General features: G+C 46.3%; 1 protein-coding gene across 2 annotated transcripts in view; it reads left to right on the forward strand.

Moving 5' to 3' along the window:
• DAAM1 (dishevelled associated activator of morphogenesis 1) overlaps window positions 1–16,763 on the forward strand; it is a 174,980-nt gene that overhangs the window by 118,361 nt on the left and 39,856 nt on the right. For both annotated transcript variants that reach the window (XM_053397548.1, XM_053397589.1), the window contains exons 6-15: window positions 543–876; window positions 2,555–2,665; window positions 3,872–3,975; window positions 5,761–5,827; window positions 6,662–6,779; window positions 9,345–9,483; window positions 11,549–11,607; window positions 12,590–12,777; window positions 14,806–15,114; window positions 15,968–16,075. In XM_053397548.1, coding sequence (XP_053253523.1) covers window positions 543–876; window positions 2,555–2,665; window positions 3,872–3,975; window positions 5,761–5,827; window positions 6,662–6,779; window positions 9,345–9,483; window positions 11,549–11,607; window positions 12,590–12,777; window positions 14,806–15,114; window positions 15,968–16,075 — 1,537 coding nt within the window. The remainder of the gene's footprint in view (window positions 1–542; window positions 877–2,554; window positions 2,666–3,871; window positions 3,976–5,760; window positions 5,828–6,661; window positions 6,780–9,344; window positions 9,484–11,548; window positions 11,608–12,589; window positions 12,778–14,805; window positions 15,115–15,967; window positions 16,076–16,763) is intronic.

The following is a 16,763-nucleotide window of genomic DNA, read 5'->3' on the forward strand; positions in this document are numbered from 1 at the left end:
ATCTAGAAATTGCTGGCAGAGATCAGCATATAGTTTACAATTGAGAACCATATGTGTAAAGGTTTCCACCAGGAGGTCTTCACATGGCCAAGTTCTTTCTCCTTCCACCCTGCCTGAGAACCTTCCCCAAAGGAGGTTGGATGGATTTGAATTAAACCTGGCCAGCGAAAATGCCCTTCTTTCTTGAGGGTTAAGCAGAAATTCAAGGTAATTATGGTTAGTTTCATGCGCACAAGAAAGTTGAAAATAAAGAGGGGAACATGTTTTCTCTGCTGCTACTGTTAGTTCTTGGCGTTCAGTATCCCACAACCTAGTTTTTATGATAGCCTTGACAGATGGAAGGGATATCGATCGTAAAAGTTCCACTGACAGCCCCAGTTGCTGTACCTTCTTGTTAAACTGTTGTAGCCCTGGGGAAAGAAAGGGGTCTAACAAAACTTCACTGGGGAGAGGATCTTTATCTGATGTAAAATTTGTAATTTGCGTTGTGTGTTTTTTCCCTGACGAACCCTCTTGTATTCATGGCGATCTGTTTCTGGCAGGTTTGTCACCAGGTTTATCGACCTGGATGGCTTGACATGCATTCTGAACTTCCTGAAGAGCATGGACTACGAGACCTCTGAGTCCCGGATACATACCTCTCTCATCGGGTGCATCAAAGCTCTGATGAACAACTCTCTGGGGAGAGCTCACGTCCTGGCCCATTTGGAGAGCATTAATGTGATAGCGCAGAGCCTGAGCACGGAAAACATTAAGACCAAGGTCGCCGTGCTGGAAATCATGGGCGCTGTGTGCCTGGTTCCCGGGGGTCACAAGAAGGTGCTGGAAGCCATGGTGCACTACCAAAAATACGCCAGCGAAAGAACTCGCTTTCAGGTACGGACTGGCCTCTTGCCACTTAAGTTGGTTGTACGTTGGGAAATATGGGACGCGGGTGGCGCTGTGGGTTAAACCACAGAGCCTAGGACTTGCCGATCAGAAGGTCAGCAGTTCGAATCTCCGCGACGGGGTGAGCTCCCGTTGCTCGGTCCCTGCTCCTGCCAACCTAGCAGTTCGAAAGCACTTCAAAGTGCAAGTAGATAAATAGGTACCACTCCAGCGGGAAGGTAAACGGCGTTTCCACGTGCTGCTCTGGTTCGCCAGAAGCAGCTTAGTCATACTGGCCACATGACCCGGAAGCTGTATGCCGGCTCCCTCGGCCAATAAAGCGAGATGAGCGCCGCAACCCCAGAGTCGGTCACGACTGGACCTAATGGTCAGGGGTCCCTTTACCTTTACCTTTACCTTTACGTTGGGAAACATTGAAGGCAGTTGGAGAGACGTTTTTTCCTTTCCGCAGACTATCAGTGCTTCTTTTGCCCAACGGCTTCTGTGTTATCAAACAGGGCTTGCAGGTTTTTGAAAACAGGCAATGCCTGTTTTTACCAGAGTCAGCAGTTGGACAAGAAACCTCTGCTTGCATCGACCCTTTAAAGCTTATTCTCTGCCTCCAGTATTAACTTTTACTTAGTGTTTTGAGTTCTACATCAGTTTGGGAAATCTCTGGATTTATTTTTTATTTTAATGCTGTCTGGGGTCATCTCAGTCTGGCTTCCCGTTTGTGGAACGCTCTCCCCAGGGAGACTTGCCTGGCGCCTTCATCATACACCTTTAGGTGCCTGGTGATAACATTCCTCTTTAACCAGGCATTTGGCTGACTGACTTCCAATGCCCTTTTAAAATGTGTGTTTTTTTTTGGGGGGGGGTTGTTATTGTTTTTGTTGTTATTATGAATTTTGTGTTTTTATATTGTGATTTTAGGTTGTGAACTGTCCTGCAGGTATAGGGCTGTATACAAATTTATTATTATTATATTTTTTATTATTATTATTATTATTATTATTATTATTATTATTATTGTTGCATTATTTCAGCAGCATCTGCCCTTCACCTTAATGTCCCAGGGCAGGTGGCAACAATTTAAAACACAATATCCCAAGAATAGGGTGCTTGTTTGAGTGACACCTGAGAGATATGCTTGGAAGCTACCATACATCAACTGGGTTGGGGGGGGAGGAAGGTTTATTGGTTTGCTTTCTCGTTCTTGATTTTACATTGTATTTTTATGCTGTGAACCACCGTGAGATATACGGATGAAGGGCAGTATGCAAATTCAATAAAGAACAATAATAATATTGATTTTTAATTTTTTTGCAATTAATAAATGGGTGCTTAACTCAGAGACTCTGTGGTTCTGTCAAACTATGTAAAAGCTATCTATAGCAAGTTCATTAGCATGGACAGGTAATTCCAACCCAGCCTTCCCCAAGCTTTTGTCCTACAGATGTTTTGTTTCACAGATGTTTTGCCAGCACCTGGGAGCTGCCCAAAACATCTGGAACACACCACAGTGGGAGGGAAGCTGTATGGGTGGGCCATACTATTTTGTGTGATCCTCAGCATAAAAAACTAGTTCTTTTTTTTCTCTTAATGCAATGGGTTTGCACTGGTGGCATATTGCCCCTGCACTTCTGCACCTGTAGACGTCATTAATTGAAAACCTTGCACCCCACAGACACTAATAAATGACCTGGACCGAAGCACAGGCCGATACCGGGATGAAGTGAGCCTCAAGACGGCTATTATGTCCTTCATCAATGCAGTTCTAAGCCAAGGGGCTGGAGTGGTAAGTTTGGGGGCTGGAGGGATAGGTTTCAACCACGGAGGCTGGTGACCACTTTGGCTGGTGTGGTGGAGGTCCATCAGGAGGTGGCGCCAGAGGCAATGACCGGCAGAGCCAACTAATCCTAGTTTTGTCCCTATTCTCCTCCATGCTACAAGGGGCAATACTGAGATGGGGGGGGTGAGCTGCCAGGGAGTGACACCTCCTGAGCTCTTGTAAGTAGGAAGGCAGGCAGGTGGAGGTTGTTTAAGGTTGGTGGGGCAGGGCCCTGTTCAGCCTAATAGTTTCTTTCTTTCTTTCTTTCTTTCTTTCTTTCTTTCTTTCTTTCTTTCTTTCTTTCTTTCTCTCTCTCCCTCTCTCTCTCTCTCTCTCTCTCTCTCTCTCTCTCTCTCTCTTTCTTTCTCTCTTCCTTCCTTCCTTCCTTCCTCCCTCCCTCCCTTCCCTTCCCTCCCCTTCCCTTCCCTCCCTCCCTTCCTTCCTTCTTTCTTTCTTTCTTTCTTTCTTTCTTTCTTTCTCTCTCTCTCTCTCTCTCTCTCTCTCTTTCTTTCTCTCTTCCTTCCTTCCTTCCTTCCTCCCTCCCTCCCTCCCTCCCTCCCTCCCCTTCCCTTCCTTTCCTTCCTTCCTTCCTTCCTTCCTTCCTTCCTTCCTTCTTTCTTTCTTTCTTTCTTTCTTTCTTTCTTTCTTTCTTCCTCCCTCCCTCCCTCCCTCCCTTCCCTTCATTTCATTTTCTTCCTTCCTTCCTTCCTCCCTCCCTCCCTCCCTCCCTCCCTCCCCTTCATTTCATTTTCTTTCTTTCTTTCTTTCTTTCTTTCTTTCTTTCTTTCTCTCTCTCTCTCTCCCTCCCTCCCTCCCTCCCTCCCTCCCTCCCTCCTTCTCTCTTCCCCTTTCCCCTCAACAGAGTTCCTGAGAAAGCTTAGGTGCATGATAGAGGGGGTAATTATGCACAGCCTTTTTCTGGGAACACATGACGGGTGCCTTGCCAGAGGACCCCAAAATTCCATTGGGGGGCAGGAAGCCCAAGTGCTTAGCGTTTGATTCTAGCCCTCTTTCCTGGCGTGCCTAAAATAAGATTGGCTCGTTTCTGCCGCCTCTTCCCTTCTGGCTGGGGGATGATGGGAGTTGTAGTCAAGAACAGCCGGAAGACACCAGGTTGGCATCCAAAAGCATATTCAAATCAGACCCACAGTCTCCTCTCTTCCTCTTTTCCAGGAAAGCCTGGACTTCAGACTCCACCTCCGATATGAATTCCTCATGCTTGGGATTCAACCTGTGATTGACAAATTAAGAGAACACGAAAACTCCACGTTAGATAGGTAAGTGTGGTTGATTGGTTTGTAGTTCATGAGATTTATTTCCCCCCATCGTGCCTTCTTCTTCATTCTTGCTGGATTTTGTGTTTGTATCCATCTTTAGGCTGACGCATTCCAATCACCATATTTTTCGCTCTATAGGACGCACCCGACCATAGGACGCACCTTGTTTTAGAGGGGGAGAACAAGAAAAAAAAATTCTCCCCCTCTCTGCTCAGCGCCCCTTCAGCGAAGCGACAGGAGAAACGGAAGCCCTTCCATTTCTCCTCCCGCTTGGCTGAAGGGGAGCTGCGCAGCTCTCCATCTCTGCTGAAGCCAGGAGAGTCTTGCTCTCCTGGCTTCAGCAAAAGGAACCCGAAGCCTTCGGAGCGCAGTGTGAGTTCCCACCGCGCTCCAAAGGCTTCAGGCGGCTATCCCTGAAGCCTGGAGAGCGAGAGGGGTCAGTGCGTACCGACCCCTCTCACTCTCCAGGCTTCAGCGAAAGCAACGCGTAGCCTCCTGAGCGCGGAGGGAGCGCTCCCTCTGCGCTTCGGAGGCTTTGCGTTGCTATCGCTGAAGCCAAGGAGCCTGCATTCGTTCCATAGGACGCACACACACATTTCCCCTTAATTTTTGGAGGGGAAAAAGTGCATCCTATAGAGCGAAAAATATGGCAAGTTCAAATGGTACCTGAACGCTTCTTGAAACGTGACTAATGCCAGCAGTACTTAAGAGCAATTGTCAGTCAAATTTGTGCTGTATTATTAGTTTACAAAATGCTTTACAGTCTCCCCTCACCCCCCCCCCCTTTGCAATTTTGTTTTACTTTGTCGAACTCATGCATTTATTGGTCTTTTCTCAGGCAACTGGGCAATGTTGTTGTTGTTGATTCAATTTACATACCGCCCATTATCAAAAGATCCCAGGGCGGTATACAACATTAAAAACGCATTACAGAACACCCATGATAAAAAAACGTAATAAAAAGCACACTGGCAGACAGCCTAATAATAAAATAGTCTTCTCTAGAGATGTACACCTCTGTAGTCCCTAACCCCTTACTTTCTGGCAGTTATATTTGGCTGCCTAAAATCTCCCACACAAATTTGAGCAAGAATCGGAAGCTTTGCATTGTTGTTAAGAGGATGAATTATGTAAGGGCTTCAAACTCTGCTGGATGAAATGTCAATAAATGGCTTGCCTGCTCTAGAAATTTCTAAATAGGAATAGTAGTATAAGCCTTCTAACACTTTTTTTTTTTTTTGCAAGATTGATTCAAAAAACAGGCTCCCCAGCCCAGTGTTGAAGAGAGGGTTTATAATTATTATTATTATTATTATTATTATTATTATTATTATTATTATTTATTATTTTACCCTGCCCATCTGGCTGGGTTTCCCCAGCCACTCTGGGCGGCTTCCAACAGAATATTAAAATACAGTAATCTATTAAACATTAAAAGCTTCCCTAAACAGGGCTGCCTTCAGATGTCTTCTAAAAGTCTGGTAGTTGTTTTTCTCTTTGACATCTGGTGAGAAAGCGTTCCACAGGGTGGGTGCCACTACCAAGAAGGCCCTCTGCCTGGTTCCCTGTAACCTCACTTCTTGCAGCGAGGGAACTGCCAGAAGGCCCTAGGCGCTGGACCTCAGTGTCTGGGCAGAACGATGGGGGTGGAGACGCTCCTTCAGGTATACTGGGCCGAGGCCGTTTAGGGCTTTAAAGGTCAGCACCAACACTTTGAATTGTGCTCAGAAACGTATTCAATAGCCCATTACAATAAATGTGTGTTGACTCTTATCTCCTTCCTAGGCATTTAGACTTTTTTGAAATGCTCAGAAATGAAGATGAATTGGAGTTTGCCAAAAGATTTGAACTGGTATGTATGCACCCATCTATCCTAACTGCTCTGGTGCTGGATTGTTGTTGTTGTTTTGCTGTTGTAAGAATAAAAAAGGATACAATTCTACCGCTGTGAAGCAGTGTAAGAATTTAACCCCTTTGCAGTGACCCCTGAAAATGGGGTGAGCAGGTGGGGTGCTTTTAAATGAGCATTTTCCCAACCCCCCCCATCCCAAATGGGCTCAGCATCACTATAAGTGAATCACACTCCTGAGCACTGTATGAATTTTACAGTGGATGTCGAAATTTACATTAAAATGGAAGAAGCAAAAATCCCACGATAGTGGCTTAAAAGTCATATTGCTTTCACCATGATTTGGACATACAGTGGTGATTGCCGCATCTTGCTAAACATCAGCACTCACATCTGTTTGACAGTGGAACGGACTATTTTGGAAAATGGTGGACTCTCGTTTGTTATAGGTTTTTGAACAGAGGTTGGGTGGCCATTATCTCAGGGTTTCTCTAGCTGTGATTCCTGCATTTCAGGAGATTGGACTGGATGGCTCTTCCAACGCTACAATTCTATATTCTGTGTCAAGAGTTCTTGTACACCTGGCCAATTTTGACCGGGATTGTGAACATGCACGTGTGGATATAGACGTGTGCAAAATTTTGAACATTCATTGGCGGGGGGTGAAATGTGTTTGTGCACTGCCCCCACCTATATATAATAAAGACCTGATTTGAAGACGGATTGTTCTGGGTTTAGTGCAATTGAGGGCAGCAACTTTTGACTCCCTGTGGCAATGTCAAGCTATACTTGGGGCATGGAAATACGAAATGTAACCTTTTGCCTATCCAAACACAGGTCCACATAGATACGAAAAGTGCAACCCAGATGTTTGAGCTTACGAGGAAGCGGCTGACCCATACAGAAGCGTACCCACACTTCATGTCTATTCTCCATCACTGTCTCCAAATGCCTTGTGAGTAAATATATAGAGATGTATTTTTGTATCTGTATATGTAAAGCACAGAGAAGCAGGTGGCACTGTGGGTTAAACCACAGAGCCTAGGACTTGCCGATCAGAAGGTCAGTGGTTCGAATCCCCGCGATGGAGTGAGCTCCTATTGCTCGGTCCCTGTTCCTGCCAACCTAGCAGTTTGAAAGCATGTCAAAGTGCAAGTAGATAAATAGGTACCGCTCCGGCGGGAAGGTAAACGGCGTTTCCGTGCGCTGCTCTGGTTTGCCAGAAGTGGCTTAGTCATGCTGGCCACATGGCCCGGAAGCTGTACGCTGGCTCCCTTGGCCAATAAAGCGAGATGAGCGCCACAACCCCAGAGTCGGCCACGACTGGACCTAATGGTCAGGGGCCCTTTACCTTTACATGTAAACCAGGCTGTGGGTGGTTTCAGGACTCTTGTTTTCTGTTGACTGAAGTTGGAAGTGTTGTAGCTGTAACATAAGGGTTATTAGAATGGGTTGCTTAAATCTTCAATGTTCTGCGAAAGCAGCAACATCTATAGGCTACGTACCACATTATTTCGAAGGACTCTTTGTGTGTGTGCTCATTTCAGCCCCTCTCTACGGAAGTGGATGAATGAGCTGGTGTCCTCATGATGAATGGAATGGTGTCCTCTTGATCAGAAATAGGAAATATGTTGCAATCAAAGTAGCGCTAAGGGGGACATTGAATCTTCTCAAGGATTTCTACTTGTGCAGCAGAACATTCTCCCTTTTTCCTGTCACTGTGCACCCTTTAAATCTGTTCTGAGACAGAATTGGGGATGGCAGGGGGGCACACAGGGGGAGGAGATGGGTGGACAGTTGCCTTGCTCAAGTGGAACTCGTTCTGTTTGCGCAATTAATTAGTTCAGTACTGCCCCAAATTTTTAAGGACAACATCATCTGCCCCAAAGGGCGTGGAGAAGGCTTCTTAACCCTGGCAAGAGAAGACAAAATGACAAGACTGGATTTGTAGCATTTATTTTAAAAACTGGGATGAACGCTTGCAATGGGAGGAGAGGGAGGGGGAGCAGCTTGGACTGCAAGATCGAAGGAAAGTAGGGTTTCCTCGTGAGTTGGTCTATAGAAATCTCTCTGGAGAGAAGATGCTGAGATCCCCACCACCCTTCCTGGGTCTCAGGTTTTCTGCTAATTTACATCTTTGTGCGCCCCAAGGACTTGTTGACTATAGGATGCCATGTTGCGTTCCATAGAATGTTATGAAAGGAATTGAGAATTGAGCCTGGTGTTTGCGCAGGAATATTTTGAAACCGGCTCTTTCAGTCGTTAATAACAAATGTAACAAAGGAAAACAGAAGGCCTTCTAAGAATGGGATGAGTTTGCTAGATGCAACCCCTAATTATCTCCCCACCCCACCCCCCAAAAAACAAACCCTCTTCCTACCCTACAACCATGAATACACCATCTTGCACACACCAGCATGAATATGTGTTAAAATCTGCAAAGTCAAAACTTTGGTGCTTCTCATTTGCAATGAAAATGTAATCTAGCAAAGCCTCTTTCCACTGAAGGTAGTAGAGGGCTGGAGGTGATTTATGCTCCATTTCTCCCTTCCCTCCTGCAGCCACTTCCTGTGCTGTTCTAGAGGATCTCCCCAACTCCCTGGAACAGGTTTTCAAGGGGCTAGAGGGTGGGGGTGGGGAGGAGAAATCCTTGAAACACACACACACACACACACACACACACACCCCTCGCTCATGTCAGCATGAGCGAAGTTCCGCTCATGGGAACACAATGGAAGCCGCTGAGTTTTCTGACAACGTAAGAGGTAGCTTAAATTGATTGTGTGCCATTCCTCTTCCCTCGAACAACACAGCTGCTATCCCAAACAACAGCAACAAATTTCATAAACAATGGATTTTGGGCTTTTGCTTATTTTTACACACACACACCCCGGAGCATCCAGGATATACGTTCAATCAAGCTCTGATGTCATTGCAATCATCTGCACGGAAGATTTTCTCAATTACATCCAATTGCTCTGGATTTGCCTGAGTTTTCCTAGAAGTCCCATATCTAGCTCAGCTTCTTGTGTGATTTATTTCCCTGATATTTGATTCAAAAGTTGTGTGCTGGGTAATCCCATAGACTCTTAAATATTTTTATTTTTATTTATTTAAATCCCGTGTGTTTCCACGAGGTCACTTGCTACTTTTCATCCTGCCTGACACACACAGATACAGACACCCCAACAAACCATCTTTCTCTCCACAGCTCACCTGAATTTAATGGTTGCCCAGATCCACATTTGTATGCAAGCATCTGCCTTAATTGCAGAAGCATTTTGAAAGATGCCAAACTCTCCCAAGGCCCCTCCGTCCTTGCCAAAAGAGGTCCCTTGAGAGCTGCTTCCTTAAATGTTTTGCATAGCTGCCTCTACAGTCTTGGAATGGTTTTGCGTTTGAAATGTGGAAGCAGCAGGAATTTCAGCAAAAACCGCTGGGTCTCTGCTGCGGGGGTCTAGCATGCATTCTCCCATGTGAAAGTCTTTGTTAATCTCTATCTCTCCTCCGCCTCCTTTAGATAAGAGAAATGGCAACACAGTCCATTATTGGTTGCTGCTCGACCGCATCATACAACAAATAGTTATTCAGAACGACAAAGGGCAGGACCCAGACTCAACACCCCTGGAGAACTTTAATATTAAGAACGTTGTTCGAATGTAAGACCCTCTTCCTCCCTCCTTCTGAACCAAATGCTAAATTAGGAGACTTTCTTTCACTCTTTCTTTCCTGGTTTTATTCTGTATTTGGTGTGTGTTTTGCTTTTTGAACATCTTTTTTTTAAAAAAAGGCACGTGCTTCCAAGTTGGGTTTCCTGCATTGAGCTGGATGATCTTTAGAGATCCCATCCAATTGTGATTGCATGGACTACATAAGTCTAAAACGGGGATGGGTTTTTCTCCTTCCTCCGTCCTCAGTTGGGGGTGAGGCATTCAGTTTTAATCCTTTGTGTTTCCCCCGGATAACTGTGAACATATGTTCCCTGTGATCACAAATACAGGCAGCGACCAATTTATGCTGGTCTGAAATGTGTATGACCACGCATGCGCACACCAGACCAAACCTGGAAGTGACCCAAAAATGCCACCAAAATGAGCGGGGGTGGAATGGGGTGGCCTTATGCAGGATCCGGAATGTAACCTCCGCAAAAATCGGTCCCTGCCTGTACAAACTGTGTTTCGAGAGCATGGGACTCTGTGGTATAAAATTAAGGAGGTAAGAAGAGTCCTGCTGAGTTGGGTCCAAAAAGTCCATCTAGACCTGTTCTCCATAGCTGCCAACAAGACGGCTCCAGGACTCCCATATGTTGTACATGAAGTCAGTAACACAGACCTCTCCACACTGTTGCCCCTGACAATAAATGTCAGCAATAAATGTCATGCAACCTCTGGATCAGTAGAAGCTTCTTGCCTTCTGGCTTACAACCAGTTGAGGGGTGGGGGCTTCTACCTGTCAACTTCCTCTTCCTTGGTCTCAGTATTGCCCTTGTAACCTCTGCAGGGAGGCCAGTGGAGGCAAAACTAGCATTGGTTGTCCATGCCTGCCATTGCCTCTAGCGCCACCTGCTGTTGGACTCCCTGTTTCCTGCCCTACCGCTTTCCGCTACTGTTCTGAACCATGGAAAGTCCATTTTTAGCCATCATAGGTGATAGACCAACCATTAATTTATCTGGAGCGGACTCTAGCACAGAGCTAAATGAATGTTTTTCCCTGCATGGATTTCTGTTTGAGCGACAGAATATTCTCCCCCTATGCACCCCATAAATCTGTTCTAAGGTTTTCCCCAAATTTGTGAAAATCCTCACATGGATGGGACAGGTTGGTCTTCTGATCTCCTTTTTGAGCAGTTAATTCCAAAAGTTATCCATGCATTGATACTTCCCATGGCCCTTGTTACATTCAGAAAAGGCAATTCCTATTTTTCGTGCTCCCAGCCCTCTTCATCCATTTAGCATAACCTGTTTCTAATCCTGTAAGAGAATGGCCGCCTTGAAAGGTTTTCAAACACTTTTCTTCCCTATCAAGAGTCTGCTTTCGTTTGCCAACATTTCATGGCTGATAACCTCATCCCATAAGGTAGGGTTGCCATATTTCAGAAAGTAAAAACCAGGACACCCTGAAAGTTGTGGAGCTTTCTTTAGGAAGACACCAAAATTGTTAAGCTTTTGCAAAAATGCGATTTTTCAATTGATCCAGGGTTGATTTCAGAAATCGCCCCCGGACATCAATTCTGCCTTTGAAATCCTGGTAATGTCCAGGAAAATCCAGACATATGGCAACCCTACCATAAGGAGTGGTGTTGGTAAAGATTCATAGCATTGTAGTGGTTCAGACAGTGTCTAGAAAGTGTCTAGATTTCCTCCTAATCTCTTAAATCAGTGGTTCTCAACCTGTGGGTCTCCAGATGTTGTAGGACTACAACTCCCATCATCCCTGACCACTGGGCATGCTAGCTAGGGGTGATGGGAGTTGTAGTCCAACAACATCTGGGGACCCACAGGTTGAGAAAGGCTGTCTTAAATGCTCCTGGAAAATAACCTGGCAACACCGAGTGAGCCCAACCTTAGGACTAGCGACCCAGAAGCAAAACATTGCCATTGTAAAAGCTTTTGTGGGAGGGAAATTGACAAATTGAGCAAATGCATATGGGTGAAAACCTCAGGCTAATCCTCGTTTCCTATTGTATGTGGTGCTTATTGTTTTCATGGTTTGTTTTCTTTCCAGGTTGGTTAATGAAAATGAAGTGAAGCAATGGAAAGAACAAGCGGAAAAGATGAGAAAAGGTGAATGATGAAAAATAAACAAGCATTCCGGCCTAAACCAGAAGGATAGGTGTATGGTAAAGCAGATCAAGGATGAGGAAGGAGTGGACTCCAGCTCCATCTTACAAGGCTGCTGGTGATGCTGACTGGGGCTGATGGGTGCTGGAGTCCAGCAGCAGGGCCTTGCGTTCCCCATCCATCCATGAAGGGTTACCATGACAACCAGGCCTTTGGTGAAGCATACCATATGTAGGAGAAAGGACCACAGGGGGAAATAGTGGAGTGGTTTGCTTAAGGCACCAGGTTCAAAGGATCTTGGGCAGCTAGGACTATGGTGGGAGGAAAAAAATATGCTCGAAGTTTTGGAGAGCCAACCTCAGTTGGGGTTCTAAGCTAGATGCAGCTGTGGCCTCATTCTGGTTAAGGCGAATCGTTGCATTTTATGGTTGTGAGAGGAAGTGACATAATGGAGGTGGGAGGCCCAGATTCCTCCTAGCCATGTGGACAGGAGTTAGAACAGGTTAAGTAGTAAGCCTGAGCTTTGAGGGTCATGTGGAGCTGGTCTATAACCATTGGGGTTGAGGAGTACGGAAGTTAGAACCTCTATAGTGTGGCTTTGGAGGCAATTGGTTAGTTGACACAAGTTTATTCCCTTTGGCCATAATCCAGACATCTGCTACACAGACAAACAGTTTCACCTCCCTTGAGCATTTCTCGGAGGGAGACGTGGGCTTTTTTGCGGGTGGGAGGAACCAGAGTTCACAACTTCCTAAGGTAATCCTTATCAAGAAAGGAGCAAATTCAAAGAATCAGGAGCAGGAGCAGCAGGAAATCAGAAACTTGAAGAGGGGATGTGGCTCAGTGGCAGAACATCAGCTCTGGATTGCAGAAGGTGGCTAGGAGTGCCCCCTCTCTGAAGCCCCGGAGAGCTGCTGCCAGCCAGTGTTGACAATACTGACCTTTCAAACAGTTTAATCTCCCGTCCCTTTTTCTTACCACAAAGAACATCACGAGCTCCAGCAGAAGCTGGAAAAGAAAGAGCGGGAGTGTGACGTCAAGACCCAGGAAAAAGAGGAGATGATGCAGACCTTGAATAAGATGAAGGAGAAGCTGGAAAAAGAACTGTCAGAGCATAAACAAGTCAAGCAGCAAGTGGCAGACCTCACGGCGCAGATCCACGAACTGAGCAGGGTGAGGCCGTCTAACGTGGGATTGGGCCAGATCTCGCCATTAGCTAGTGTCGCACACAATCCCAGTCTCCGAGCAGCAAGACACTCCAGAGGTTCCCATGTTTCCGCTGGGTTCAGTTTCCTTGGACAGAAGGTCCATGGAGACTGTGGTGTCTTTAGGGTATATGGTTTCATTTACACATATACACAACCTGAGCATAGGAGGGAGGGGTTCACTGCATTAACACACCAGCAGATCTTGCCTCCCTGTTAGGTTTCCAGGGAAATTTGGGGCCAGGACAGAGCATTACAAGCCTCTGTCTCCAGCATCAACCCAACTCATAGATGCACCTATTGTTCCCCATCCTAGGATGTCCTGGCATCTAGCCAGGTGAGGCAGGAAGAGACCCGCCCATTTGCCTCTATGGCAACAGAGCTCACTCTTTAAGATGTCGGTGGTGGGTAGGTGAGCGGCTACGGGCATTACCTTAACAAAGAAACTGGTTTGACTGGTTTAGCATGTTTCCTCCTGTAAATGCTAACCTCACAGATACAGGACCACCTGTGGACATTATCTAAACTGACCCCCTGAACCTATAAGACTGGTTTTATGAAAGAAAAGGTTCAGCTACAGAACTTGATACGGAAAGGTCAAGGACCTTTCTCGTCACTGAGAGGAGAAAGAGGCCAAAGTCAGGTGCTCGTATCTTTGCCTGAGTGAGACTCCAGCTAAGATCTTGCTCTCTCAGAGGAGAATTTAAGATGGCAGCACTACCTTGAATAGTCTGGGATCACCCAGTTCTGTAGAGTTGCTGAAGATAAGCATGGGTGGATTTTGATGAGAGTCAACAAAGAGCACAATATAAGCTGCTCTAAGCTTTGCAGCGTTCTTCAACCTTGAGTCCTCAGATGTTGACAACTCTCGCCAACCCTTAGCATTGGCTAAGCTGCCTGGGGATGATGGGAGTTGTAGTCCAACAACATCTAGGGGCCCAAAGTTGAACACTTCTGTGAAGGAGAAGGTGGTAATTCCTTGGTGTCGGTGGGCATCCAGTATTTCAGGAATATCAACTGATTGTGGAGCAATGCATTATTTTGCTATGGGATCCCAGTGGTGAAGGAGACTTCATATAGCATGGACCCTTGCCTCTTGACTTCAGTGAGGACAGGCTCACACCAGCAGTCAGCAAAGGTTCTGGGACCCAAGTTTGCCTCTGGGTGCTGTGCCATCAATCCGAGGAGCCATGCTCCATATGGACAGAGAAGCTAAGGTTATCCAGTGATGAAGGAAAGGCACTGAAGTGTCATCTATTAAAACAGAAGAGTTTTCTCACGGCATCCTGGACAGCCCCAGCACGATTTTCTAAACTAGTTTTCTGCACTCCTTGCAATTTTGGGATAAATTAGACATTATGGGGGAAGGAGCTAAGCTAGGGCAAGGGTAGCCAACAGAGTGCCTTCCAGATTCTGCAGGATTGTCAGTTCCCATCAGCTCCTACCGGCATGATCAAGGATGATGGGAATTGTAATCCAACAACATCTAGAGAACCATAGCTTCTTCACCCTTGGGCTTGAGGAACCTCTTCCCCACTTTCCTTTCCCTGTTGCTGCTATCCCTCACATCCCAAATGCCAGGTGGAGATTCCTCACTTTCTCTACATCAAACCTTGCTTCTCCTCCTCATTTTCAATTTTCGTGGCGATTTGTGTTTTGGATCCATCACTGGTAGGCTGAATGCCATCTAACTTCCTTATATAGTGGACACTCAGATTGCGAACGTGATCCGTGCGGGTTGCACGTTCACAACCCGCAGCGGCGCGTCTGCACACGCTCGGGTTGCGATGCAGTGCTCCTGCGCATGCACAAAGCGCAATTTAGCGCATGCACGACCCCCGAAACCCGGAAGTAACCCGTTCTGGTACTTCTGGGTTTCGGCAGGTGCGTAACCCGAAAAAATGCAATGGGAAGCGTCTGTAACCGAGGTATGACTGTATATTTTTCAGGTTCCTTGCAGTGACCGTATGTTCTCTCTCCCCTCTTTTTCTTCCAGAGAGCAATATGCGCTCCTGTCCCAGGGGGGCCCCCTCTGCCACCAGGTGCTCCTGGGGGCCCCTTACCAACAGCTTCCATAGGTTCTCTTCTCCCGGTCCCTCCGCCACCACCACCTCTTGGCGGGGTTGTCCCACCACCGCCTCCGCCGCCACCGCCTCCCGGTGGACCGCCTCCTCCGCCAGGGCCACCTCCACTTGGCGGCCTCACCCCAGCCCCGGGAGCACCCTTGGGATCAGCGCTCAAGAGGAAGAACATCCCGCAGCCCACAAACGCTCTCAAGTCCTTCAACTGGTCCAAGCTGCCTGAGGTAAGGAGCCTCTTCCATGGTGTGTGAATAAGTGCTTCTAGCTGTGCGGTCCTCCTCTGTGGCCATCGTCAACTTGTCGTTTGGCTGCTGGCCTCCAGGTGTTTCAGTCGGCCCTAGCCAAGCACGGCTGTGTTGGTTGGGGCTGGTGGAAGCTGTGGTCCATCATGCGGGCTTCCTACAGGGGTCTTGGCAGCCATTGTGAGAATAGGGTGCTGGACTCGTTGGGCTTTGAGGCCGCCATTTTCCCTATGACATCCTGCTATCTTCTGCTTGAAGCAGATTTCTGGACTAAATGGACTATTCTGGAGAGAGCGAGAGGTCACTTGACATTTTATCCCTCTGGCAAATCCACCCAAATTTGTGTGTTAAGGCAAAGGTGACCTTGACAAGGGACTCTGTTCCCATAGCATATGGTTTCTTTAAGAAAAAAAATATATTTATACTTTTCAGATATATACATTTCATTGATTTTACCATCATTTTGACATTTTAAAACTTGGCGTCCTTCCCCCTCTTTCTGCGGTTCCTTAAATTTATTTTTAACATCTTCTGCATATCCAAATTAGCTTAACTTACTCATTTATTTATCTTCTTTAAATATTTACTCTTATGTAGCCGCAGGTTATTATAATAATCCTGCCAGTGTTTTTATCTGTTTACAGTTTGTCCGTAAATATGCAATAAACCATTTCCCTTCTTTTATAAAAAGTTTGTTATCTTGATTTCTTATTGTTCCGGTAAGTTTCGCCACTTCTGCATAGTCCATAAGTTTATAGCGTATGGTTTCAGTTTACAAAATGGCGGCTTGTGTGGGATAAGTGGTGCTTACCCCATCCTCTTCCCTTCTTCCCAGAACAAGCTGGAAGGCACTGTATGGGCTGGCATTGATGACGCAAAGGTGTTCAAGGTGCTAGATCTGGAAGACCTTGAGAGGACCTTCTCTGCTTACCAAAGGCAGCAGGTAGAGTACTGCCAACGTGTGTGTTTTGTAAGATGGTCCAAAACCGCCTCCGTCGGGTGATCATTGGAATGCAACATTTTGGCTTTTATTTTTACCATCCTTCATTTACTTGTGTAACACCATTTTAATTCGTCCTGTCACCTGAACGCCTCTTGGCATGTCCGTGTTGGTGATTTTGATGGTTGGCGCTTAGCCTGACAGGGGAGGTCTTGGGAGAAGTGTGTGCCGTGTGACAGCATTTTGAGAGGCAATGCATACTGTGCTCAAGTGACGAGTAACAACATTGCTGGGAATGGCTAAAAACTAACCACAGATTTAACTGCATGGGAATCATCCCGCGCACCCCCAGTTGGTAATTTCTCTGAACTGTTCGCAATGTAACCTGTTTGGGGCGTTCTACTTTGTAGAAAAGGAAGACAAGAAGAGATTTGATAGAGTTGTCTGAAATTATGTCTCGTGTAGAGAAAGAGGAGAACCCTGGGCCCAAGCGTAGAAGGTGAATGTTGGAAGATTCACGGCAGATAAAAGAAAGCATTTCTTCACACGGTGCATGGTTAAACTGTGGAACTCGCTGCTTCAGGAAGTAGTGATGGCCACAATTTTGGGTGGCTTTAAAAGAGGATTGGGCAAAGGACGAGACTATTCAGTGGATACTAACCACAATGACTAAGTTATAATAGAATATATA

This window comes from Podarcis raffonei, chromosome 1 (assembly GCF_027172205.1).
Source record: "Podarcis raffonei isolate rPodRaf1 chromosome 1, rPodRaf1.pri, whole genome shotgun sequence".
In the NCBI taxonomy this organism is placed as follows: Eukaryota; Metazoa; Chordata; class Lepidosauria; order Squamata; family Lacertidae; genus Podarcis; species Podarcis raffonei.